At 50.3% G+C, this 27975-nt stretch overlaps 1 protein-coding gene across 2 annotated transcripts; it reads right to left on the bottom strand.

The window, feature by feature from the left end:
- Positions 1-807: 807 nt before the first annotated feature.
- FAM107A (family with sequence similarity 107 member A) lies at positions 808-27138 on the bottom strand (the record flags this gene model as incomplete). Of its 2 annotated transcripts, XM_082060367.1 has the most annotated exons (5): positions 808-915; positions 2052-2208; positions 5788-5962; positions 15741-15804; positions 27115-27138. In XM_082060367.1, the coding sequence occupies 5 exons, from the start codon at positions 27136-27138 to the stop codon at positions 808-810; spliced, it is 528 nt and encodes a 175-aa protein (XP_081916493.1). The 2 variants fall into 2 exon arrangements, with proteins under 2 accessions (XP_081916493.1, XP_081916492.1); XM_082060366.1 differs by lacking the exons at positions 15741-15804; positions 27115-27138 and adding an exon at positions 14345-14453.
- Between the last annotated feature and the right edge of the window lie 837 nt (positions 27139-27975).

Here is a 27975-nt window from a genome sequence, read left to right as displayed (position 1 = left end):
TCCATGAACACCCATGCTGCCAACACCCAGCGGTTGCTTTCTGCACCCAGCATTTCCCTCCCGCTCGGGGTGCTGGTGGTGTTAGTTCAACATCTCTTGTGCCTGAGCAGAACTGCCTAAATAGCTGTTTTTGAAGAGGTTTGAAACGCAGTTTAAAGGTGCTTGTGAAGATCGGTTGCTCCTGCCTGTGCTGCATTGGTATGGGTGCACAGAGGTTGATTTTTGTAATATTCTAATGGTACAGATGTGCTGCTGGGACACACGGTGTTGGCGAGGCTTGACTCACACTCCGGTGCAATACCTTGGGAAAGCTGTTATTGTCATCTGGGCTCTTCTCAGTAATATACAGACTGTCCTTTTTAGTTACCACTCCAGGTTTCCAGGAGGTTCTCTGGAGCTGCAGCTGCCCTCCTGTCACCTCGTGCCTGGCAAGCCCGTCTTTGGGAAGAAGCAGGGGTCCCCCAAACCATCCCACCACAGACTTCCCTGGCTTAAACAGTCACTGCATCTCAAGGGTTAACCAGGAGTTAGCTGGAGGTTAGCATGCACCCACCACCTGGGGGGAAAGTAACACCATTTCTATCTGCATCTCCTTGTGTGAGTATTTCCTTCATGAGAACTGCACCTTTCCCACAGTGATACTTTCCTGGGCTGGGAAAAGCTTTTCTGTGCCTTCTACTGGAGCAAGTGTTAATAACCATAAATAGCCCCAATTATGTGGCTGTGAATGTCCACCATGTACAGAGATGTCAGCATGCATGTGTCAGCGCCGGCCTTGGTAGGATCCCTGTTGAGTTTTGGCAGAAGCTACGCTGCTTTCTCGTCCCCAGTCACTGTCGATGTTCTTCTCAGGTTTTCCTTGACTTTAATGAATTCTGGTGCATGGTCTTCCTGCTTCTCCTGCTCTTTCTCCAACTGTAGGAAAGCAGAGTCACTGTTATCTGTGCATGCTAAAGGACAAAAGTGCATTAGCTACGTTAAAATGGTGGGCTTCATTGCTGCTGCGTGTCTATTTATTATTACTCAAAGCTGAATGAGTGTGTAGTGGCATGCGTCTGTCTGTTTTTCTGGCCAAATTACTTTATTAGTATTATTATTATTTTAATTATATTTTATATTTTTATTATATTTTTCCTCCAGGGAGGGACATCTCCAGCAGAAAATCAGGGGGGTGCTTCACTTCAGACCTGGCATGGAGGAGGGGAAGGTTTGAATCCTTCCCAGCAAAGGAGGCCTGTGAGCCTGGGAAAAGCTGTCAGCATCAGCTTATCGTCTAAGACGGGGTAAGTTGTTGTACTGCTTTGCTTTTATATCCAAATTCTTAATGGATCTGTCCCTACACCACCTTGTTTCATATTCCTAGTTCTTCTCTGAGAGTGCTGGGCTTTGATTTTCAAGGGATCTTGGCTAATACCATTGCAAGGGAGCTGTTGTGTCATTAGTTAAACAAACTAGTTTCATCCATTTGCAGTGCAAATGGTGGCAAGTAGGATAGGGAGTGACTTTTTTTCAACAAGCTGACTGGCTTCTTGCACTGGTTTGGGTACAAGGGCAGGCACAGAGAGCACTAGGACACGGCTGCGCTACTGACAAGCACCCACGCTGGATATTGCTCTCCCCTGGCATATTTTTGGCCAGAGTACATGCCAGGAACTGCTCCTCAAAGCAGCTTGGGTGTGATTGCAGAAGGTTTTGCACCTTCCAGCGCATCTGTGGCCTCGCACCCCCGTGTCCTGAGCACCCCTGTGGTGGGTGCTGCAACAGCCCCCATGCTTTTCGGGGTGCTTTGAGCTGGAAAGTGCACCCCAAGGGCACCATGTGGGATGCAGAGGAGGTCCTGGGTGAGGTGGGACTAATGAGGGGATCCCACTGTGAGGATGAGGGGGCTGCAGCTTTGTGGGGCAGCAGTGAAGGAATTGGGGTTCCTGTTTTGTGGAGGGGTAGCGATGCTGTTCCTTGGTTTGCATCTTAGCCCACACATCTCCCCTGTGGTCTGTGCTTTGCATGGGGTGGTGAGGATAACTGGGGGGTGACTGAAAACTCAGTTCTACCTGATCCAGCCTCTGGTGCCTCTTTAACAGCTCTTTTTCAAAAGGAGACTGCAATTTCTTTGCCTCTTCCTCTTCCTTCTTCTGTCTGATGAGTTGGTTTCGCCGTCGGTGCTCAAGTACGCGCTGCAGCTCTGGTTTGCTCTCCACGCCCAAACCTCTGGGGATAAAAAGCAGAAAAATCAGGGCAAAAGCACCTATATTCTGGGGTATAACCACAGCTGGCCCAGAAACCCTAGAACTCTTCTTAGACCTAAATAGAAAGCTGGGAGACCTGGTCCACAGACCAGCCCTGATCCACAGATCCATCCACAAGGCTTTGAGGGTGTCACTGGGAGCACCTTACCGGTGGGACGGTGCCTTGGGCTGCCGGCCTGGGGTGGGCACCAGTTTGCTGACTGTGTATGGGACTTGTGGCAGTTTTGCTAATCCTGTTGTGCTGAGGTGCTACATTTTTCTGGGTCAGATATGGAAATGGGACCTTCCGTTGGCTTCTGCTGGTACTGGTTTTATTTATGTCAGTGGCATCCCCAAGCAGCATTGAGGGCATTTTAAATAATGACGATTTTGTTTTCCACCAGCAGGGGTAGTTGTTGATCTGCAATAATTATCCCGGCAGTTCCTTTCCTCCTCGTTGCGTCTGGGCTTTGCTTCAGAGCTGAGATCTAGAGATGACATGCAGAGTTTGGGTCAAGAAGCCAAACCGAAATGTCCTTTTCTCCTGGAATCCAGAGCCTTTGCCGGTGGTGCAGATGCCCAACTCCCCTTCAGCTGCTCAGAGCATCTCACAGTGGGGCTGCTCCAAGCCCTGTTCTGTGAGGGGTGGGATCACGGGAGAGGAGACATGGCCAGGACATGCAGGCAAGGCATAAATATGTGGCAAACAGATGAAAGAAGTTCTCAAAAAAAAAAAAAAATTCAGAAGTCTAGCACTTTGAATATTGTCATGCCCGGATTTAGACGCCGAGATTTACCTCCACCTTCCCACCAGCTTCTGCCCCACTAGAAGCATGGGAGTAATTAAGGACGTGTAGGGCTATGGACGAACATGGAGCAAGTCCAGATGTCCTCCTGTGTGGCTGTGGGACAGTTGCTGCCCCTCCAGGATAGTGGTTTGACCAACTCATCTCCTCCATGCCAAAAGGAATCGGCTTCCTGGCTTAAATCACTAAAAGTGGTGATTCCACCCCACTGAGTCTTTGTCAGAGAAAGGCAAAAACGTGAAGTTGTTGGGAAGCTGAACATTTGCTGAATTTCGAGAGACTTTTAGAAGTAGCTTGTGGAAATTATATTTTTGGGAACAAACTGAAGACCTTGTAGCTATCACACATGGCAAAGGAGTAGGGCCTGACTGCTTTTGTGGGTTGGATTTAACACTCATTGAAATCAATGGGCTGAGAGTATTATTACAAGTCCCGTTGTAAAATGGGAGGTGTTTGATGCTCCTGGGGGTGAGGATCTGTTTTGGGTTGAGGAGGGGACCCGTGTCTGTGTTGATGGCTTGCCGAGGGCCCGGTGGGTTGGGATGTGCTATTAATGCAAAGCTCCTCCTCAGCACCCGGAGGTTTCTGTTGACCGAAGGCTGTTTGGTTTCTGCTGAGGTCGTTTGAAAGCAGAGGCATCAAACCCTGTGGACTATGGAGCTTCCTTGGCAAGGTGGCAGGTGCTGGGATGTCATCTCATGTCATGAGAAACTGAACTGACAGGCAAGAGAGGAAAATGTTCTCCAGATACAGCAGATCTCTGCACTGTCACGGTGTGGCTGGAGACCAGTACTTGCATCCCTCCAGTGCCACATTTAGGGATGCTTCCTGTTGCTATTTATTTTGTTTTGCTTTATGACAGAACAAAGTTCATGACAACGTCAGTCAAACCAGGCCCTGGAGCTTTAATGATGTTTTTTCGAGGCAGGAAGAACTTGGATGCTGCAGACGTGCTTTTCCCAGGGCTTGAGAGAAGGCAAACCTGCCTTGGCTTGCTGGAGCCACAACTTGCAATGTTGCCTGTGGATTTATTGCTACTCTTTGATTTAATCAGCCTGCGTTGTTAGTACCCAGAGGTGTTGACTAAGATAAGGGTTTTATTGCGCAAGCTGCTGATTTGAGTTGTTTCTTACTGCTGCTTAAAGGGAAAAAACAACAGCAAAAACAGGAGCAAGTCATAGAGCCTTTTCTCTTCCCTTCTCCCCTTGCTCATCCTGTAGTAACATGTAGCAGGAAGCAAAACTGGTGGATTCCAGAGTGACAAGACACCAGCAATGATGGATTATTGTTTGCAGTAGGGTTCGTTTCACATACTTGCTGAAAAATATTTGCCATATCAGAGACAAAGCAGGTTTAAATTGATGCCTGAGCCATACAGGTCTCAAACAAGAGGGATCAGGAGATGCAGGATGGCTGCGATGGGGCTGCCTACTGCCAGCGTCTGATAGCACATGTGGATATATCGTGGTGGCAGGTATGGCACTCAAGTACAAAGTGACGATGCGCTTTGTATTTGCCAGTTTGAAGTTCAGCTCAGCCTGGTGCCATGGGATCTGTACCGTATCTGCCACCACTTGTGTCTGCTACCTTCATTGCAGGAGTTTCTTGATGCTTTGGTCCATCATGGCTAGACTGGAACAACATTCTGTGAGATCAAAGCCAATGCTGGTGGCTGAGCCTTTAAACTGAGCAGTGTCACTGGTCAGGATGTGGTCACTCTCAAACCAGAGAGTTTTAAAAATATCTGACTGGTATAGTTACGTCTGCTTCAATGCTGGAGAACGGCCTGGGCATGGTCCCTGTAATTCTTCTGATTGTGTGAAAATCAAATCAAACCCATGCCCAGCTAGTGCTAGTATTGATTAATGAACCCTGCTGGCAGACTTGATTGTTTGCTGAATTAATATATGTGTCTGGTTCTCGTAATGACTGTAGTCCTTTGGAACAGAGGCTGTGCTCCTTTTAATTAGACAGTCAAAGTTCTATTATGTCAGAATATTTCTGGGTATTCAGAAAATGTCAATATAAAGCCAGCAGATTTCTTGCTGTGCTAGAAAGGCTCTGAACTGAATATGCTTTTGTGGCACTGATGTTCAGATAGTTGCTGCAAAGGAATGATGTGGTTTTAGGTTTTCAGCCCCTGGTGTTGTTTCTGTACCCCCAAAGACTTAAATTGGGGTGATGGGGTAGAAAATCAGGAACGTGGATTCTAACCTATCTCTATTGGTCTGATTTTTAGGGAGACAGTGATTAACTTTGTACAGAATATCTCACCCTGATGCTATCCCAGCTTTCAACGGCTCCATCCAGCCTGCGGCTCTTACTGCCTCTGGATTGACCGTAAAGCACACAGGAAGGCTGCACATTGCTGGAGACTTGGCAGTGATGGAGACAGAAGAACCAGGACCAGGGAGAAAACACATGTGGGACACCGAGCAGGGGCTCTAGGGATGCCTTGTATTTTCCAACACTTGTGGCTTGAGGTGGGTGGAAACAGCGAGCAGCTCCAAAAAGTGCTTGCTGATGCTTCAGGATGGCAGAGCAGGGGGCTTTTTGTTCTGCTTTTGTTTTAAAAGAAATCATCGCATCAGAGAAAAGGACAGGGAAGGACTACAGCAAAATTTACATGGTGTTCATTTGCGAGTGAAGGTATTTATTATGCCCTTTCAACTCGCAGCCTGTCGCTGGCACTTTTGCCTTGGCTGCTGAGTTCTGCAACACCTCTCAGACCACTCCAGGCTGCAACCTCCTCTTACCTTTTGTGGTTCATCAGCAGCTCCCTGTGCAGCTCTTGGTGGCTCTTCGAGGCTTTGACAGGATTCAGGAGCTTTTTAGGTTTGATGAGGTCTGGGTTTCCATCTATGTAGTCTGGATGAGTCAGGATATTCCCACTGTCTGGTCGCTCCCGCTGTATTTCAGTGTACATGGATGCTGGAAGAAAAGAGAGGTGTTTGCATGAGCAGCTTCACCCCGCTGTGCTTTGGGAACCTGCTGGAGCGAGACAGTGGAGAAGAGATGGTGTCTGCCCCATCTGCTCAACACCCGTGTTGGTGTCTGCATGCACGTGCCTCCGTGTGCCTGTGCAGGTTTTTTAGAGGTTTTAAAAAATATTCCCTTGGTGTTGTGGATGAGACACGTATTAATTAGATCATTTAAATTACTTGCCAGCCACTCGCTTCAGTGGCTGCAGTGTTTAGTGCCAAGGTTTAATTAATGCAGTATAGGTCTAACTAAAACTGGAAACAGCCACGACTGGACTGTGCTGAGCTGCTGCTTCCGCCGTCCTGGCCGAGGCCATCGGTCCCTTAGCACGAGGGGACGCTGTGGGGTTTGAGGTGCTTCTGGAACACGGGCCGGAGAAACTGCTGCTGTATCTGAAACCTCTTGTCAAGGAAAGATTTCGCTGATATCCTGCTGGCCTAATAAACAGGATCGAGCCCAACGCCAGGAAAATTGCAGTTCGCCCATGTGGTCGCGCTGTAATAATTTGTACGTTCTGAACGTAGGAACAAGAGCCCACTGTTTTGGAAGTGGTGACAGCTTGGATTTCAGGCAAACCACAGGGCATATTTGCTGTTGGTATTTTCCAAGTGCTCTATATTTCTTCTTTACGAAAAAAAAATGACACAAAGTGAGCGCAAAGCACAAGTTGTAAGGCAAACTGCATGTGTTAAGCTGTGTCTTTAAATGCACAGCACAGTGGGGCTGCCTGCAATTATTCCATGTACCATCTAATCAGGGGCTCAGAAACAGCAATTTATTCCTGACTATTCACTTGAACAATTTGGAAGTTTACCAGTAAGAACAAAAAGTCCCAGGAAAAGGGTGTAGGCAGCTCCATATCTTTAAGTGTCTTGTTATTACAGTATTTCTAAGGGTTGAGTGTGGAGTTATATGGGTTGGTGGAGCAGCAAGGAAAACAGTTGTTCAGTAACGTTGCCTCTCTTATTGCCATCTCACATATAAAAGGAATAAAAGCCTTTTAAAAGAGAAATCAATAAAAAAAAAAGCAAGAGAAAGCAGGCTGGGGCATTCTTTCATAGCAAGTACTTATCAAATGTAAAGTGGATTGCAATCAAACAGAATTCTGTAAGGAATAATGCTGCTGAAGAAATGATTCAATATCAAACAACTTCTCATTGAATGTTGATGACAGCCAGTGCCTTACTGCTTTGGGAACAAAGAAAAACAAATGAGAGCCCATTACATGAGTGTAATTGGGGTGAATAGTTTGGTACCTATTTAAAGGGCACTTGGAATCTGGAACCAGTGATTTCTTGTGTCAAATTATTTTCCTCTGGGATCATACGTCGCTGCTGGCAGAAGGGACGCTGGCGTGGTTTGATGTTCTATGGCAATTGCCAGGCTGGCTCAAACCCCAGCGGGGCCGGACTCCACAGTCTGAACCTGGGGGCTCAGTGTTGCCTTCCAGAGAGTTCTTCCAGGAACAGCCAAGGGTTAAGGCAGCACAACTTCATGGCTAATTTTGTTAGATGAAAGCCAGGTTTTGAACAATGAGAAAATATGTCAGGTTTTCAGTGGGATAAAATTACCCTTTTTCTTTTTCCCCGCCCCTTCTTCAGCTTCTTTCCTTTTTTGGTCTTTTATTTTTTTTACAGAAAAAAAGACAGGCAAAAGTTGGGGAAGGAAGGTACAAAAGCAAAGGTCTGTTTTGGCATTAATGAAATGGATGAGCTCCCGTTTCAAATGGCAAAACAATGTCTTTATTCTTCAAAAAAAAAGTCCCTCCATGGAGTAACCTAAATAAAATGCCAGGTGTTTTTAATGGAAACACTGGTTTTGGGCAGCTATACTAACAGACTAGCCTCACTGTCACTGTGTCATCCTGTCTGTCACCCTTTTCCCACTATTCCTGTGGCGCTGTTCAGACCATAGCAGCCTTCGGTGACAGAGATGCCTGCACTTGCCTGTGTGCTCAGTACCAAATCCAGCAGGAGAAGAGCTTGGGCTTATTGGGCTTATCAGGCTTGGATTTGTCCCCCTTAAATCCACCTGTTGTGTTCTGCTGGGGGATAACGCAGTGAGCAGCGACCATGGAAGGATTACGTGGCCAACCAAGCCTGAAGGACCAACCTGGATGCTGTAAATGGCTGTAAGTCTTGTGACTTTGGTGTTTGTTTTTTTCTATACCAAGTAGCTCTCAGGCCCTGCTGCTAAGCTGTACTAGCTCTTGGGGCACTGGTGCAGCACTGTTACTTATAAAGGACATTTTCCCCCTGCCTCCGTGATGTATGGATTTGCTTTTGCAGCACAGGAGTGGGAGTCCCTTCTTCCCCACCTCCAAGACCCAGATTGTAGGAGATTCACTTGGGGCAGGCTGTCCCCACAGCCACGTAGGGCTAATGCCCAGCAACATGCAGTGCCATTGCACAGTGTCATCCAGCCCTTCAGTTTGGTCTTGTGGTGTTTCCACCCCCCGGACACTCAGCATGATCAGGGAAGGCCCCCCTGCCCTGGCCTTGGGGGACCCTCTGCTTATGCAGTATTTTGGGGGAGCACTGTGGCGAGCCTGGAGGTTTTGAATTGGCTGATGTGGTTATTTCCAGACTGCTGCAGTGTAACATTGCATGGCCGAGGCTTGCAAAGAAGCAGCAATTTATCAGCCTATTTACTGAAGGCAGATGGGGAACTTTTCCCTGAAACTAGCAGAAATGAAGAAATTACTGGGAAGGAAGGAGTAGGAGGAACTGAAATGGACTGGAAGCATTTCTGGTCAGGCAGCTGCTAAATCAGCATGCAAAAGTCCTCCCAATGAGTACATTTGTGTGAACAGTTCTGCAGGGGCCAGGACACAGCAGGTAGCTCTGAGCTTGGTTTTCGCTGTGCTAGGTGTGCCCAGGGGTGTGCAGGCACCGAGGCTTTGCCTTCCACTGGGTGATGGTGCTGCCCTGGGGACAAAGTCAAAGCCCTGATCTTGTACCTGACTGGGACTGGAAGGAGCCTTGAACCTCAACACAAGAACAGCACCTTAAACCTTCAGAAGACCTTAGTCTAGAATAATTCAAAGAATGTCTCATTTGCATTGAGCAGAAAAAGATAAATGAGAATATAATAATATTGGTGTGCCTAAAACACAGCGCGGGGTTATGCTGGGAGTAAGCATGGGGCATCCTTTCTCCTGCAGGTTGGCAGATAGGGACCCAGTGCAAAATATTTCTCAGGGAGTAGATCTATCATCTTCAAGACCTGATGTAATTCATGTCCATGTAAGGGGAAACAGACTGCTATCAGGCTGCTTTTTGTCAGTATTTATAGTGCTGGAGGTATAAATCAAGCCAGGTCTCTGCAGTGGATTTACAGCAGGATGTCTGGTTTTGCATGATTCAGCCATAGATCAATGAACAAGGCTCTGCTCTGGCACCTCCTTGGCCACCACCATAAATCAGCAAAAGGTGTTAGACATTTTTATATTGTTCTTGGCAAGATATAACAAAACAAAACCAACACCAAAACCTGTGCATTTTAATACCCTGTGCTGTACTCAGAAAGACAACGTGACCTTTTAAATAGATCTGCTCTGGAGTGTTGCTTGTAAAAAGTAGCTGTGTTCCTTTGACATATTCAGTCTTTTGCTTGCTTTTAAATATTTTCCCTTTTCTCATTTCTAGAAGTCTGAGGCTTTCTAGGAAAGGTACTTTTCCAAGTGACTTTTCTGTAAGCAAAAAGCAAGGCTGCCTGGAGGAGGAGGCCAGGGCCACCGGCAGGTACTTGGACTGTGTGACATTATCTCCTCTCCCAGCCGTAGCTTTGAAACAAGTTCCCAGGCTTGATTAATTTTCCAATAGACCCCCACAGGGAATATTCAGCATCTTTGAGATGGCCCAGAGACCAACCACCCTCCTGCCCCAGGCTGTGGGACTGGTTGGAGGGGAAAAATGTCATTATAAAATCTTGGCCTGTTCTGACCTAAAGCAAAGCGCAAATTCCTGCTCACCTGGAAATGCTTATACATTTCCAAATTCCTGTGAGACTTGTGATAAAATCATCACTCTGCAGTCCTGGAGCAAATTGTTTCCACTTCTGATTATGCTCAGCCCCAGTTTTTGGGGGAACAGGATACCAGGCAGTTTTGGTGCAACATGAAACGACTTTGAAAACCTGAATTTTGCAAATAGTACATTAATTGTGCCCTGCTGGGTGCGTAAGATGTGGTGGGCTGCTTGGGGTGCTGAGTGGCTTTTGTGCAGCCCAGGGCAAGGAGAAAGGCTTTAGCATGCTCCTGAGGAGGAGGAGAAGGAGGAAGAGGATGAGGAGGACTGGCTCATGTTGCAGACAGGGGCTCAGCTCTCCTTCCCTTTGCCGCTGCTGCTTTTTGCTTTTCCCTCAGAGGGGATGCCCTTCAGAGAGCATTTATTTAGGATTAAGCGACTTGTCTCTCCACGGTGGGCTGCCCCGCGGGTCCCTCTGCATCAGACCGTGTGCTGTTCCGGGTGCTGCCATGGGCAGCCGGCTTCACCGTCCAGGCGGGATGGAAATAATCCCCAGGAATGTTAAGGGGATTAACGGCGCTGGAAAGGGCAGGTAACCCGAGGGGTGCTGCCTGCATGGCTCCAGCCATTCTTCACAAGGGGAAAAAACAAGAGAAATTGGAAAGAAAACTAATCCATAGCTGTTGGGTTTAGAAAACTGTAGGGTGGAGGTCTGGGCTCCTACCCAGCACCTCTCAACTTGCAACTGTATAAAAGAAGGTGCAGCAAGAAACCATAGTTTGGCTGCTTTTTTGCAGGTTTTCCTGTGAAATGCCTTCTCCCCCTTGGCTTTTGTTTTACAAGCTCTCCTTGATGTCCTGCCCCCTGTGCGACCTGCTCGCCCTTCCCCGGCGCATCCCTCGGCCCTTTTCCACGCCACCTGCAAAGTGAGTTTCTCTTCCCTTAGCCCTCTGCAGCGCCCTGTCCCATGCAACGCTGCCGTGATGCTTCTCAGCATCCTTAACTCGCAGATCTGGCGTGCTGTCTTCTGCCACACAGGTCAGTGTTTCGCTTTAGCTGAAATCTATAAAGCAACCATAGTTCGCAGTCTTTTATTTCTGCCGTCTGTGCCGTTTGAGAACTGACTTTCCAACTAGACTATCTCAGGAGAGGTTTGTCAATAAGGGCAGATGATGGCCAAAGTGCTTTTGTTAAAAATACTGTCTGGGCATCCCTTTCTGGGCAGAGGATGTGCCTTTGTGAAATGCCATCTGTGTAAAAAGAGGCAGAAGGCATTATTCTGGGAATGGGATGCAAGCTCAGAGGATGTTACTACTTGTAATTCTGTGAAACCCTGTTACTTGGTAGAAGAGATGAGACTGCACAAAAACCTCAGGGTCAGAGCCCTGGATCTGGGTTTGTAAAAACACTGACCCAAGGGACTGTTTCCTGGGCAGAAATGATCACTTAAAAGTGTGGCTACAGGGAAGAACCTCTGGTTTTGTGGATGCTTGGGATTTATTAATGAATGTGTCTTTTTTTAAAGAACCAACAGATTAATGAAGGGCTGCTGAAAGAAGCTGGTCATACACATACTACAAGTAAAGAGGCTGCAAAACCAACACACTCATTATGCGTCAGCAGAGCTACTTTAAAGCTATTTACACAAGTAACCTGAGCCTGGGAAATAATGTGAGTTTCTGACACATTTAACTGCAATCCTGGGGACAGCCTTCCCTTTTCTGGGCTATGGTCCCTGATGGCATTCACTCCCTGGGGAGCCCTCCTTCCCCCAGGACGAGGGATCATCCCTCACACCCCCCTCTTTGGAAGGCTGAGGGGAGCAGGTCTGTCCTCACACCCCCCAGGGGTTTGCATGTGCGTGGGATCTTTAAATCAGCTGCCGGTCCTTTTAAGTACTGGGACACGCACACTTCTACCGGTTAACCAGAAGTTAACTTTGTTTTTCATTTAGAGCACGAACTTTCAGTCAATGCTGCTGAGGCAGTCTGTTTCCTAACAACGCATTTCCACTCTCTGAAGTGGAGCCCTACAGCTTTTCCCATGAGAGTGTAATGGGACAAGAGGTTGTGCCGTATGTTAAATCCTACAAAGAATGAAGCCGAAAGTTTGTCTCTAGTTTTGGATTCTTGAATTGATGGCATTTGCTAATTTGCATGATTTTCCTAGCGTTAATTAATTGTATTTTAGAAACAGAGAATAGCTGGGGTTGGCATCACGGTGCAGAGAAGCAACTGCGTGTTCATCCCCGTGAGCCCCAAAGCTTTGTGGGCTGAGAGCAGCTTTGGAATGTGCAACTGCACCGCAGAGGGTCTGCCACCAGGAGGATGAGGGGTTTGACCTCAAAGGTTGGCACTTGCTTTTGGAAGCCACTTTTTGTGTGATCAGTAGGTTCGGGGCAGGACAAGGCACCCAGGTGCTGGCTTTAGCGGGTCGGATGTGGGTGCTGCCCGCTGGGGTGACTCACTGTGCCTGGGAGCCCTTTGGTGGGTGAGTCCCTGCAGCTGAGCCTGCAAAATGTGCCTTAGTGTCCCAACTAATCTGTGTGTTGCTGTTACCTGGCTGAGCCCAGGACAAAATATCTGTCATTCCTTCACATTAGCTTAATGACTGCTGTGGCTTACTGCCCTGGTGATGGATGATGATGTTAATAAGGATGATGATAATAACAATAATGATAATAATGTGAGCCTGAAGACTGTCAGATGCTAATTGTTACCCACCCTGGGCAAGATGGTACCAGCTTCTACCCTCACAGTGATTTTGCCCTCTGGTTCCTGCCATGCCAGCAGCTCAGGAACATCTCATACCAATGCATCTGGCACATTCCCCCTTGCTTGTCACCAGGCGACCGTATCACCGATAAGTGATACGCGTGCTCCGGAAAGGAGGCAAAGAGCCTTTGTCTGCTTTTAATCTATAGTTTTAAATAATTAAGTAAGGCTAATTCTGGTATTTATAATGCAATAGAGTGAATGTAACTCGATGTGGCTGCTGTGGGAAGCAGTTCCCAGCTATCGTGTGGCAGCAGCAGGCAGGGATGCCCCAGGTCCCTTCACCTTCACTCAGCTCTGGTGTTCAGGAATAAACCCCACGAGGTCGCGGGGTTGGAAAGGAGAAAGAAAACCCTACTGGAAATGTAAAATGGGGCAGGGGGACAGGACCCTGCAGCTCCTGGCACTGCTGCCACATCTCACCCCGGTCCCTGCCTCTCTGCTGAGCACACGCTGGGGCTGGGTCACCAGTGCAGTCCGAGCTCCCCACCAGTACAGCCAGTGCTCCCCGCCCATACAGACAATGTTCTCCCACCAGTATAGCCAGTGCTCCTAGTCCTGCCCATGCTTGCTGAGCACCGTGCCAGCGCTGCAGCCCATGGGACTGGGGTCCCCCATTTACTCCAGCACAGCACCCATGTGAGGGGGCACAGAGTGGGCACCAGCTCAGCTCACACACCAGCAGTTGCCATCACCCCGAATGTAAAGGACCTGGGATGTCACCCTGATCACCCGCTGAGCTTTGCACTCATCACATTTATTTGGAAGAGAGAAATCCCAGCAGGTTTGGGACTAGCTGAGCTGTCTGGTGTGTAGAAGTTACTGGTACCCTGTTTTGTGTTGGCTAATGCTGGAAATGCCTGTACAGTCAGGCAGCAGCAAGCTCCTCTCTGCCTGCAGGCAGGCAGGGTTGGGTGTGCTGGTTAATCATTTCATTTCATTACTTTGGACTGTGATAAGCAAAGATAAGCAAAGATAACAAGGCTGGGATCCCATTCTGTAGCAATCACCAAGGGGTGTCAGCCCCGTGCCTTTTGCAAGTGGCATTTGGAGTGACTTGTTTAGTTTTGTTAAGCAATGACAGATGCTTAGCAATATTTCTTGATAATCGCAAACTTTTAATATCTCATCAAATATTTTCTCAGTGCATTTGCCTGCCTATGAAAGAGACACGCATCAATCATTAATGAATGTTTTAAGGTAGCTCAAAGGTATTTTGTTGAATACAGGGAAAATCCTCCCGTGTTGATTTGCAGGGATTGTGTTATATTAACAAGTGCACCCTGTCCAGCCCAATGCTTCTCCAAGAAGGTTTGAATCGCAACATGGGTTTGCTTACAGAATTTTTTGCAGGATATGGGTCTGTTTTGAAGGGCAGAAGCAGAAGGGCAGCTTTTCAGCCAGCTACTGAAGTATTAAAGTAACCTGATATCTCAAATAAAATTTAAAACAGGGTCCAAAGTCACCTGTGCGCAAACAGGTATGCAGCGCAGACTAACCCCATGGAAGCTCAGCAGCCCGTCCCTGCAGGGGGGAGCTGGCAGAGTTGTGGGGATCCCCCGAGGCAGCTCAGGTGGTCCTGGACTTACCTGATTTCCGCAGTGTGGCCCTGGGAAGCCCGGGGGGCAGGTGCTGCCCTGCGCCCCATGACATGGGGCTGAGGCTGCTGCTTCTGCCCGGCTGTGCTCGCGCCTGCATGAGTTTTTGGCAGGGTCCGACGAAGCTGCCCGGCTCTTGTCAGGTCTCTCCAGCGGGAGCAGGGACAGAGGGTCACGTGGAGGTGGCCGCTGCACTGTCGCTCCCTCCCTGCTGCTCTCGTCACCCCACGGGGACCCCAGCAAGTGTTGGAGCTCAGATGGCAGCAGCTGGTGGCTTTGCCCGCTCCTCAGTGCTGGTCCCAAAGGTCTCTCTGCTGCCCTGAAAACTTGCTGCCTTTGCTCTTCGCTGCTGGACGATGTTTTCCCAGGACAGAGGAACAAGCTAATTGTTTTTTCCTCCCAAAGCAAACAGCTCTGTGCATGCCCAGGTGCCCAGGCAGCCCACTCAGTGTGGCTGCTGCTGCCAGTGGAAAGGTTGTGTCCCTGCTCCACGGAGAATGATTTCTCCTAAGCGTGCCTTAAGCATGCTCCCAGAGAAATCAGATCGCCCCAGAGGAAACCGCACGCCCACTCTCTTTAGCAACCACTGCAACAGCCAAGCCCGGCACCAGGGCAACCGCTCGAGTTATCGTGATTATTCCCTGGCATGTTGCAACACCCCGTCATCTACCAACTGCTGCATGGTCCCAGGGGAACAGCTGCTGCACCTCATGGGTAAGGGCTGCAGGAGGCAGAAGCAGCCCCTGGGTGGGGACCATGGGCGTCCTGGTGGCACCAGGGCTGTGTGATGCTGCTGCATCGCTGCCCCAGGTCTCATCCTGCTGACATGCAGCCCCTGCCTGGATCGGACCCCTTGTCCCCATCCGTGCTGTGGCTGGATGTACCATGTTGGCCATCCCTGAATTACCACAGCCTGGGAATCCAGAGGCTGCAAAGCTGAGGGAGGAGTTTAACCACCTCAGCAGCTCTGGGATGGGCACTGTGGTCTGGCTCTGCCGAGGTCGCCCTTTGCCAGCCTGCAGTTGCCCATAATTTTGGTCCCAGGAAGTGGGCAGGAAACTACTTCCACCCCGAGAAAGGGGATAAGTGATGCTGTGGGGCATCACCGAGGTGCGGGTACCAGCCACATTCCTGAACCCATGGGTGCACACACCAGCGTGGCCACTTCCTGACCAGACGCTCCCATCCCTGCAGAAAGGGGCCAGGCTGCTGTAGCCACAGGGCTGCTTATTCACTTATGTCCACCTCTCCACATTTGCTCCTCTCTACGTCCCAGCATTTTTTCCCCCCATCCCAGCCGTGTTTTCCAGCCAAGGGCTCAGCAGCGCTGGTGTGAGCAGACATCCCAGCCTCTCCCTCCCCCGGGAGCACAGGCTGCTGGACTCACCCAAGCCACCGCTCCTGGGCTTCCCACCGCCACCTGGACACTTGGGCTGAAGGGAATATTCTTTCTGGAAGAAAAGAGAGAGAAATGGGAAAGGACTGCACAGGTATTGTTCTGTTACAGGAGATGAAATGTAGGAAGAGTTGCTGGTCATTTGCTGCTGTCATTAAAACTTATTAATTTATATTTTTTTTACCTCCTGACCAGGAGCTGTTGGATTTAACTGACATGGAGTTTCAAGTGCAGGAGCTGAGGGGCAGGCTGGTCTGCATTCCCCTTTGCCTGGTATGTGTGTATGTGTACTTGTGTGTGCATAGTCAGCCCAGCCCCATCAGACGTGGGTTAGACACGGGCAGGGTTTGAAGGTCCAATACAGCTTTTGCCCCTAGACCAAGGCTGTGGTGGAGGAAGGGGCTTTAAGTGGGGAGGCCGTGCAGTTTGTTTGCTCAAACTGCAACCTGCCTTGCAGTCCACATATGCCCTGTGAGCTTTTCATGGCTATGCAGATTCTCCTCACATCACCTGTTGCTCCATAGCCTGTCTACTCGCATGCTTCTAAAAACCATTTGGCTCAATGCAGCATCTCGGCGTGCATCAAGAATAGTGTGGCCAGCAAGACCAAGGCAGTGACTGTCCCCCCGTGCTTGGCACTGGTGACAACCCACCTTGAATACAGTGTTCAGTTTTGGGCCCCTCACAAGAAATCCCTTGAGGCGCTGGAGCGAGTTCAGAGAAGGGAACAGAGCTGGTGGAGGATCTGGAGCACAAGTGTGATGGGAGCAACTCAGGGACCTGGGGTGTTCAGCTGGAGAACAGGAGCTGAGGGGAGACCTTCTGATCTCTGAACTGCCTGAAAGGAGGTTGGAGCATGGACGGTGTTGGTCTCTTCTCCCAAGTAACAAGTGATAGGACAAGAGGAAATGGCCTCAAGTTGTGCCAGGGGAGGTTTAAATTGGATATTAGGAAAATTTTTTCACCAAAAGGGTTGTCAGGTATTGGAACAAGCTGCCCAGGGCAGTGGAGTCACCATCCCTAGAGGGGATTAAAAGACACACAGATGAGGTTTTTAGGGACATGGTTTAGTGCTAGAGTTAGGTTACGCTTGGACTCGATGATCCTGAGGATCTCTTCCAACCAAAATGATTTTACGATTCTATTCTATGATTTCTTGGGACTTGGACTCTGCCTGGCTGAGGAAGTGATGTGGTCTTTTCATTTAATGTATAAGTAAAGAGAAGATAATGCTGTGCTGATTGTGCCCCAGAGTGTCACTGATAGGCAGCTGTCCGGTTAACTAGTGAATGCCGAAGGAGGAAGATGGCTCTGGGGGAGCCCACAGCTGGGTCCTCATTACTGGGGCTGTATATTAGATTGACTTTCAGTCGTTGAGTTACTTTGCTAGTGATGTTAGGTGCTGGCTGCCATTGGTCTAGCCAATTGCTGCGGCATCAGGAGCTTTCTTGTGTGGACACGTCTCCCGTGTATTAAAAAGCCCCAGACAAGTCAAGTGAGTACCCAACACACACACTGGCTTTTCCGTGGTTGTGTAACACAGCCAGCCTGACATGAACACAATGACAGTGAGATAACGCCGCCGCCAAGACGGGCTCACTGTCTGTCCGGCCGCAGCGCCAAGGAGCCTGATACAAGCTGTGAATTACTGAGCAGACAGCTCTGCCTGGCCCTGCCTGTATCTTTATTAAATCTCGCTCTCAGCACGGGGTCGGGAGTGCAGCATCACTGTCAGTTGTGTCCAGACTCCTGATCCTCAGACAAAATTCTGGCCCCGCTGAAGACGCCCAGACTCGAAGGCAGACAACGTTTCACCTCCTGCTGCAGGGAGGTCCTGGAGGCTGGTTAAACATTTCCTCCGCTGGGTTAATGCGAGATGTTGGCTGTAATGGTGAGGACCAGCCCTCCCTCCTGCTCCCTGCCCCCCTGCACACACTGTGCAATCCCACTACAACCTGAGTTGTGCTTGTTGCACCGTGGTGGTGACCTTGGTGGTGGCAAAGCCAAGGACATGTAGGTTGTTCAAAGCAGTGCCTTGTCCCTAATACCCCGTCACCTCCATGGCACGGGATGGCTGGAAACACACTCCTGCTAATCTCCACTCCAGCTATTAGTGTGTTTGCAGAGCAGGATGGCTTCTCACACCTCCCCAGCTCACCAACAGGAGTTAATGATTGCTCAAATGATAGAGACTTTTACTTGCTCCCCATGGGTCAAAATGGGGACAGGACTCTGTCCCCAACCCTGCTGTGCAGGGGGTCAGGTACTGCAGGAGTCAGAGGGCTTTGTTTGTCACAGTGAGGGTTCAGATGGGGAGGGTGTATTGCAGTAAATGGGTGGAAAATGCCTGCATCTACCCAGGACTAAGAAGTGCTAACAAAATCTAGCATCAGACGGTAACACTGTGCCCCTCTGCAGGTGAGTGGGACAGATGCACGTGGGGTGGGCGGATGAAGGAGAAGCTGCCCCAAGCCCACCCGGTGCTTCCATCCATGGCAGCAGCAGCCAGCCCACAGCGGCCCCGGCCAGGGAATTTCTTCAGCAAGAGAAGGAGGATCCTGGAAACACGGCTGATGGGAGCAGGTACCACTTCCAACCCACAGGCCAGCTCCTGCCTGGGATCACCAGCCTGCTGAGACCATGTCAGTGGGGACACCTACCACTTCAGCTGGAATTAGCTATTAAGTGGGGTTAAATGCAACAAAGCAACATAAAGTATGAATAGTAAGTAGTCTCATGTACTTTTACTGCTCTATGTTACTCCCAGATATCCTGGGCATCATTATACCCCAGCAGGACCGTTCCTGGCCCTGACTGATGCACAACAAAGAACTTCTGCAGCAAATGTCTGGAGGCAGTTTTGCAGGTGTAGGCTGCTTTGAAACACCGGGTCTAAGCAGGAATCCTCCTCCGCAGCTCCCTGCTTGGGATTGCAATGCTCCAACCGCAGCTTAAAGCCAGCCTCTCTGTATAAACCATTAATCAGTGTTACTTGTCCTACACGTGGGCGCTCTAATATTTACTTGCAGCAAAATTGATACCTGGGAATTTTGGCACATTTCTGCTTTGATGCAAGCCATTAGGGAAACAAGCCATCAGCGTGGTCAGAGTGCGAGCCACGGGAAGGGAGAGGAGGATGGTTTCAGGCAGGTTCAGATCAATACAGATGCCATTAAGGAGTGGTATCTTAGCATCTGTACTGCACTATAGCCAAGTCTGAGCCAATAAATTAGGCAAGGAATAACTGCAATCAGACTATGATTATAAAGAGGTATTAAAGTGGGCAAAATGCCACCTAGCTTGAGAGCTGATGTGAATCTCTCACAGACCTGGTTTTGGGAGGGAAGCACCATTAGCTGGGTTGGAAGTTGCCCAGCCTATCTGGGAGTAGATGGGCTCAGAGAAAGGTATTTTGTCCGGAACATTGGTGTTCAATGAATGAACACATCCATTGACTAAAATAAGTCTTATTGCTTAACCCAGAGGCTTTGAAAGAAGTTGTCATGACCCAGAACAAGGCATTGATGGCTGGCAGATTGAAGCCAGCATTTCTGTGTGTGATGAAGCCACAAAACATGCAATTTAGAGGTCAGCCAAACTGTACTCTACCACTGCTTTCAAACAGCCTCAGATACCCTCTTGCTGCTCCTGCTGCTCTGTATGAAAATGTCTCTTACATGCTCCTGGATGCTGAGATGTTGTCTAAGCTGTTGCCTAAATCTTCTCTGTTACTGCTGAATTCTGGTCTGTCTGTGCTCATTTGCAGCAGCTGGGACTGATCCAGAGACATCAGTGAAATCATCCACTGGAAGAAACTTTTGAGGATTAGTAAAGACTTTCTCCCATCTGTGATGTAAATGCACAAAAAATCTGTCAGCTTGATTGTTTTGCTGCAAAGTCTTGCCATGTGAGGTGTTGAGGCTTATTTGATCCAGCAAGCTGGTGCACATGTTTGTCGAGATGACACCATTTTCTTGTTAAGGAGAAACACAAAAAAAATCACCAGCATGCCCCAACACCTAATGTCACTGCTAGTTCCCTGCTGGCCTTGGCCAGAGGAAGTGCTCCAGTTTAGACGAATTTCCAAAATTTCTTGAGGGTTAGGAAATACAATATAACAACATCCGCCCTCCCTTCCCAGTGGTGGTCACAACATCGCTGCTGTTGGAGCCGTGGCAAGAAACTGTGTGTTTATCTCTCTGGGTTCGGGAGGGTTACTCTGCGGCAGGGAGCTTGACCGTGCACATTCCTCCGCTCCCAGCTCATTATGGGACACTGTTATTTTGGCAGGTTTTGCAATCGGGACTGGCAGGCACCCAGGAGTCGGTGTCCAAGCACATCCCAGCGCTCCTGAGCCAGCAGCTATGAAATCTGCTGTTGCAGCGCTGCCCTTGTCGTGGGAGGGGTCTCAGCAGGGGGAGAGCAGCAGGTGGCAGCTGGCTGAACCCCCCACCAGCTCCCTGAACCCCCAGGGCACCCCGTGCCCAGCCCCTTCGCTCCCTGTCCCAGTCTGCCCAGTGCTCTGCTGCCCTTGCCCAGCCCTCCATACCCGCTGCCCACGGGTGAGCAGGTTTTTCAAGCGAAGCTGTGAGCTTGTGTTACTCCTGGTCCCTGGCCGCAACCACGGCTCATTTCCCTATCATATTGCAAAGGGCTTTAAGAAAATATCAAGTTATTGGTGTAACATTTCATGACCAGTCTTTTGACCTCCATGAATCTGCAGCATTTCTTGGGATAAGGTGGAGTTGAAGGCGGATGCTCGTGGCCATTCTCAGGAGGATCACCAGCAGCCTTGTGGATTTTGTGGCCACTCTCAAAAGGGTGATGAGCAGCCTTGGGGATTTTTTGACAACAGCAATTAGTAAATTTAGACTTGCAGAAGGAGGCTGGGATCTCTCGGTCTGGGTACAGGGCCAGGCTCATGTTACTGCAGCTCCTCTTGGGGAGCACCAGCCAGGTGGCCACTTTGCTGCCTAGTCAAGTGGAAAATTGCAAATGCTTCAAATAGCACTTGGTGTTATTTTATTCATAAAGAAAACACAATTTGACACAGATGAGTGCCGCGCTGACCTCTGCCTGTCTTTGCCCATTCCCCTCCCAAGTCCTCCCAGCAGGGCTGGCCCCGGAAGGCAAGACCAGCCCTCCTGCAGCCTTGAAAACTGGCAAATCAAGCCCAATTTCACAGCCTGCCCAGAAAGAAGAGCAGAAAGAGCTAAAGCAGGGAAGCAGCAGCATGGGAATAGGAGCTCAGCAGAGCCGCCAGCCCTGGGGCAGGGACCCCACTGAACTCCCCGCCGAGACCAGAGCAAATGCTGCTGCATGGGGCACCGGCTGCTGGGGAGATGGAGCGTGACGCACTCGACCTTAGCCGAAAATTTCCTGCAGATTAATGACAGCAATCAGTGAGAGGGCTCAGCCCTGCGGCAGCCAGCACCCAAGGCTCATTTGTCAGCATTCAAGCTGACTGCAAAGCCCAACGTCCCATGGCTAAGGGCACAGGAGGCTCTTGGCAGCTCTACAGCACAAACCAGAGCAGCACATCCATCCATCGGCGTGGTGCTGCTGAACCTGCTGTTCTCCTGTGGTCCTAAGGAAATCCTTGCCTGCAGTTCAGTGCTTTTTAATCTCATCCCTTGCAATGTGCAGAGCACGTAACACTGCTGCCTGCCAGGGCAGAGCTGAATTCTCACCCTTCAACCTGTTGGCAATACTTGCATTGCCCACCTCAATGTTGTTGGCACCAGTTAAGTTGTTGCTATGGATAAACCAATTTTCACCTGTCTCAGGAGCTTGTTTTTGCCCTGTACTGTAAGTATGGTGGCAATGAGGATGCCAAAGACTGCTCCGCTGTTTCTGGAGATGCTGCTGACTGCATGGGAAGAGCATCAGTCACTGGTACAAAAGGGGTCCAGCAGTTTTGGAGAGAATTGCTGTCATGCTGGAAAGAGACCATTAAGATACCTTGAAGTGCCTTGAAGAATAGTGTTTTTCAAAAATGGAGGCTTATGCCACATGAATAATGGGGACAATATTTATTTCTGGCTCCTTCAGCACAAAGTCAGCTGTATAGGGAGCCAGGACAGGTATCACAGCAGGGTGCTGGCAGCTGGTTTTGCACCGTGAAGGATGCAACATGGGGGCAGCTGATCCAGTGCAGCTGCAGAAGCAGCAGTGCAGGGTGGGGAAGGCAGACCCTTCAACTGGGGCACCTGTGTGCCAATTAGTTCCCTGCCTGCACTGAGCCCATATAAATCCTCCCTGGACAAAAATGCCAGCCTTTCTGGAGTGGGTTATATTAGGTGTTGGAGCTGGTTTACTTGTGCTGCCTGGGGATTTAGGCTGAAGAGGTAAGGAATAAAGCTGAGATCTCTTTCCAGGAGTTAGAGCAACTTACTGTAACGAGCTTGACTTCTGGAGGCTGGGATGTTACAGAGTTATTAATATTATTTTAAAAAAACCTCAAGCCTACAAGAGTCTGGAGCAGTGCACCTGTTTAATCAGGTTTCCCAAATGTCACCACCTATGAGACTTCATAGGGTTGAAAAAGGAAAGAAGAGGCAGGATAAAGTAATCTTAGAGGGCTTCTGTGGAGGTTTGGGGACCAGCCCTGGCCCAGCTCTCTGCTCTGGGCTGTGCTGTGTCAGAAGAGAGGGCTTAGAGGTGTTTGCTGTGTCAAGATCCTGAGACGTTGTTTTCTGGGCATGTGTTAATTTTACCCAGAAATGGGCTTTTCATCAGTGATCTCCCCACTCTCACAAGGCACTTATGGACTTGCCTGATGTGCAAAGTCATCAGCTCTTGTTCCTGGCCCTCTGAACCAAGGCTTGTTGCAGGCAGCACGTGGCAAACCCTTCTCCCCAAGCAGCGCAATGCTTCAGGACACTGAAATGTTGCAGTTCCCAGTTGCCATCTGATTTTTGGATTTGCTCCTGGAGCCGGTGTCGCCAAACAACTGATGGCATTCAGCGGCTGTCGGTGGGACTTGTTCTGCTCATGGGCCTTGGCACTCACAGCTCCTCTTGCTGAAAGCAAAGTGGCAGCCCCAGCCAGTGAATGGGGACAGTCACCGCTCCAGCGGGCAGGGTCCCTCGAGGGCTCTTGTGCTGGCCGGGCACAGGGATGCTTTGATAGAGCTGGCATGGACACCAGCTGCTGGCTTTCTGAAATAGGGAGAGCCACGAAAATCCCGCTGTGCATGCTGGTCTGGTGGGCACAATGGAGCTCTGCCTCTAAGGGCTGTGTCCCTGTGATGTCCCCTCTTGCACGAGGGGCTGCTGGACCACGGAGCCTGTCCTGAGTTCACAAGCTGATGCATTTCATGCCTCTTTGTCTTGCTGCAGTTAAGCTTTTCTGTTCCCTCTGGGAGCGATTTGGGCCTCGTTTCTCATCTTGGTTTTGAAGCAGTTTCAATTCCAGATGCTGCCCATGCTGGTAACTGCAGGGAAGGTACTGGTGATAGCAGGTCCCAGGATCACATCCTTCAGCCTCACGTGATCTGTGTCCCCATACCAGGATAGCCACAGTGCTGGTCCCTTCATGGCAGTTTCTTCCCTGTGCTCTGCTTCTCTGGCATGAAACAGCCATTTTCTCATGATGAACCTCTCCTCTGCAAGTCACCAACACAACTCCTCTTGTTCTGCTTACTGTCACCTGTGCTTTCCAAAACAAGGGCCTGGGATTTTTTTGTAGCCTGGATAAGAGTTTCTAATTTCTTGAATGGCGAGAACCAGCTTTTTGGTCAATCTGGATCTTTCATTTAACAATATAGATTAAAAAAAAAATCCCTCTAGATGTTGCCTTGGCATTTTGGAGCTCTGCTCCCCATTGGACCATGGTTTTCACAGCCAACACTAGTCAAGAGAAGAGACAGTGCTGAGCATGGTGGATGCTGCTTTAGCTGGAGTCACCCTGAATGTGTAGGCTTGGTGCTGGGGTGATTCCAAGCAGGACACGTGCATGTGGAGCTGAACTGTCAGGGTTAGTCCCATGAGAGGGATGTCTGGTTTGGGATTTCACCTGTATGGGGGGATCTGGGGAAGTGAGTCCCTTGCTCGATGTTAAGTGATGCTGGGAAAAATCACTGCTACTTCCTGCCTCCTTGAGGATGGGTGGAAAATCCATAGAATCACAACTTTTATATTTTACTCTCTCCCTGTACTGTGAGAGCAGCAAACAGATGTCTTTAAAAACTGAGATCATTCTCATGACAGCCAAGATAACTGAGTTCTACAGAGAAGTTTAGTAGGAGCATGACCCTGTTATCATGAGCCCAGAGCTGGTGGAAGGGCAGTGGCACTTATCTACCTGTTTGAGAGCCTCCTCCTGCTAACAACAGAATTATTTCCCCTCCCACCCTTTTGTAGAGGAATTTTTTAGGACTTGTTCTTTATTCTGGAGCTGAAGTGTTGATTTTTGTAGCCTTCACCTCTGTTATTGTGTGAATAATGCGTGTGATTGCCGAAAAGAGAACTCTATGAAGTGCAGCTCAGTGTGTTGGTGGAGCAGGTTGGCAGAAGCCAAAGTTGATTGGAAATAGGGGCAGTTGAGGTACACGGTGCGTGTCGTGGGCCACCTCCCCTGTGCCCTGAAGAGAAGGGTGGATGACGGAGCAGTAAGTGCATCCCATGGGAGCTGGGACACAGGCACTTCTCTGGCTGGGCTGTGGGGATGCCCTCACAAGTGGGGTGAGTTGTGTCCGTGGGGAAATCCCACCAGCAGCTCCCCAAAACGCCGGTCCTCTCCTTCTGCAATGCTCAGATGAAGGAGTTTTAAAGGATGCTCTCAAAGCCCCAGTTTTTGGCATGGTCAGCCAGGTACTGTGGTTTGCCTGGACAAGCGGAGCCTCTCCCTGGCACTGGCGTGCTGCCTGTTGTTGTTTTAAACCAACTGCAGAGCAAAGCTCCTCACTGGGCAGCGAGGCTAATCTCAGCTCATCTGACATTAGTGTAAACTGACACTCTTGGGAATTTGGGGACAGAAAACTTTCCCTGGGGAAGCGGCTGCTATGCAAACCCTGCCTTGAGAAACAGGGGAGAAAAGCAGCAGAGAGGTGCAGGTGCCTGGAAACAGCCCCCTCCTTTATTGGAGGGTCTGGAGTATCTGCCCCGCCACCCTGGGAGCTGCTGCTGGGGAGGCTGCGCTTGCAGGGTTATTTGAAGGCAGTTTGCTGTGGTTAGAGGGATGTTAGCCGCATCAGCACCAGCTCTGCAACACCCCTAAACCAGCCCCTGTCGAGTCCTTGCCCCACAGCAAGGGTGTCTTGGCAGGGGACGGTGTCCTGCTGGAGCCCTGCTGTTTGCTTGTACCCACGGGACACGGTGATACCAGAACAGGTTTTTTTGGGAGCAGCTGCAGCCTTTGAAAGTAGAAATGTCCTTGGAGCCACGCTGGCAGCCTTTCCGGCCCCTTTTGTTGTGGAGCTGGGGATTGCCTTGCACTCCACAATCCACCACTGTAATCCCCTTGGAGTGCTGCTCTGGTCTAAGTTTAAAAGGGGTGCAGCCGAGACTGCTAATGCAGGCAGCACTGGCGAGGGGTGCTGAGCCTTCCTCGTGCTCCGTGTTCCCGTGCGGGTCCCCTCTGGGCTGTAGCTGGTGGATGGGTCATGCTGGCAGAGCCCTTGATGTGACTGTGCCCTGAGTAGGCTGGTTTTACACCGGTTAGGGGAAACAGAGCTCTTCTGCCCATCACTTAAACCTGACCTGGTACTCGGGGAGGGCTGGAGCCTGCTGTTCGTGCCCACTCTGGAAATGCAGCAGAAGGAGCTGCCTTGTTTCCATCCCCCACCACCTTCAGCCACAGGGTACAGCACCGACCCAGCAGCTGCCACAGATGTCCCTGCTGGTTGACAGACGTGTGGTGGCACAGGCTTTTGTCAACCTGGGCAATGTTTGGGAGCCTGTGACAGGAATGAAATCTCTGACCTTTTGATGTCAATTAAGGTAAAACTGTCTTGGAACTTTTTTGGGGCTGCCAGCAAGCCAAGGGTGAGCTGGCGCAATGGGAGAGCCTGAGCTCCTGGGAACGTTTCAAAGCCATTCAGTGCTGGGCTGTGGTGGAATTGTGGGAGCAACGGGGAGATCTGTCCAAAAACCATCCGGTCTGGGGGTCGAGAGGCTGCCACAGATTGCATTGAACGCAGCAGGGCTGAACTGCTTGGCGCTGAGCCAAGCTTGACCTAACCAGCTTATTTCCTTGCTTTCAGTAATGCCCGTGCAAATGTGCCAAAGCCTGAAGGTCACAGCCACGTGAGGAATGGTCTGGGCATTAACTGTGGCCAGAATGTGGCTCCTCCTGTTTGCCATCATATTCCTGAGCCCCGGGAATGCCACATCCCCCCAGCCTGGCTGCAGCCCCCCCTGTGTTGGTGCCTTGGATGGGGTGCAGGAGAAACTGAGGCTGTCTGGGAGCAGCACCTCCTGTGCCTGGCACTTCTCTGAGGTCCAGGAAAATAGGTAGATGTTTGCTCATCCCATGTCAGCCCCAGCTGCCCTCCTGGCTGTCAGCAGTGCTAGCCAGCAGGTGGCTTTTTTGTGTGTTTCCCCTGTACCAGCGTCTGGCTCTGGTTTTTGAAGAAAGCCATGCTCTGCTGAGCATGCAGGGTCCGTCTTGGTGCAAACAGTCGCAGTTGTCCCTGTTGCAACAGCAGTTACTGACCTAGTGTGGTACACAAGTGCATTTCTCTTGGAGATCTGGGAGACAAGTTCCAGAAGTCTAATAACAGATCAGGGCATCCCAGCCAAATAGTGGTGATGCATCTCTAGGCACTGATGTCATCAGATGTGAACACAAAATGACATGTAACAGAATCCTCAGCACAACCCTCTCTAGCCACCTCTGGGTGGCTCTGACTCCGTAAAGCCCCGTTTCCTTTTGGAGCTGTTTGGGCACTCTCCTTGGGTGATTTGGAGGAGAGGGAGATGCGTGTGGGTGCCGTGGGACCTGGCCCAGCGCCTCCCCATCCCAGGAAGGAGCTGGCAGAAATTCACAAGTCACGGAGTACTTGGGGCTCATTCTGCACCACATCTGTGGGAGACATCCCGCAGGCTGCTGGACATGCTCAGAGCAAGCCTGACGTTTCTCCCCAGAAAGCCAAACTTTGCCTATCCTAGTGCAATGCTCTCACCCCCGCCTTGCTGTCCTGAAAGCCCTGGCAGGCCCAGATGCTGAGCCCATCAGGTGGAATTACTTAATCTGTCACTGATGAGTGACACACGCACCCCGGAGCAGGTCACTTCCCTCTAATCCCTTGCTGCCATCACCTGCCTTAACACGCATGGGGCAAAACAAACAACATGTGAGCAGATGGCGCCTTCTCCATCATCCCACCGCCACTTCAGCAGCCCCCAAAATACAGCCCCCTTACCTTTTTCCCGTGAGCTGCCCCCATGGTCCGACGTGTTGGCTGTGCCCTGTGCACTTGGGGTGAGGGACTGGCTGGCTGCCTGTGGTCACCGTCCCCGTTACTCCTGGGGGGATGTGTGGCTGTGCAGCTCCCGGCCCCTCAGTGGCTGCTGCGGGGAGATGTGGGTGAAATTCAGCCCGTCTGCAGCAGTGTCAGGCGGGAAATCTTGCTTTTCCTCCCTTCTCCCAGCACGTGGAGAACTCATTTTCTTCGTGCACCTAACGTCTGGCTCGCACCCAGGCTCTGCCCAGGCACAAAGGCAGCTTTCATGCTGTGGATGCCCGGTTTCTAAGCCGGGATCTGTATTTTGAGAGGCTGTGGAAGATTACAGTAATTGCACTTGACAGGGCAAGATGTCACAGGACGCGGATTCGTCCGGCTGCGGGGCCCCGGCACCCGTCGGTCCTTGCCGGTGGCATCCTTCCTAGCTGCTCCTTGGGTGCTTTGCCGAAATAAATCCATACCACCAAAATAAAGGAGGATTATCCCTCTGCTGCCCATCCGCATCCTGGCTCTTGGCTCCACTTGCACCACTGGATTTTGCAAACTTTGTTCCAGCGAATGCCCTGGGCTGCCTGTTTGCTGCTGGAGCCCACCAAGCCCAGGGTACCCTGTGTTGTGTCCTGAGAGGCTGGGCAGGTCAGGGCTTGTGTTTGCTGAAGTCTCGGGGGATGTGGCACCGTGATAACCTGCCAGGTAGGTGCCTGTCTCTGCACTAATACAGCTTTCAAAATGCCGGGGCACTAAAAAACCTCATTTCAGGATTGCTGTCCCCGCACCCACCACCCTTTTCAGATCTTTTTTAAAAAATTAGCAGGTTAA

This window comes from Streptopelia decaocto (assembly GCF_964273445.1).
Source record: "Streptopelia decaocto genome assembly, chromosome: 8".
Taxonomy (NCBI): Eukaryota; Metazoa; Chordata; class Aves; order Columbiformes; family Columbidae; genus Streptopelia; species Streptopelia decaocto.
This window is presented reverse-complemented; position numbering and strand designations above follow the sequence as displayed.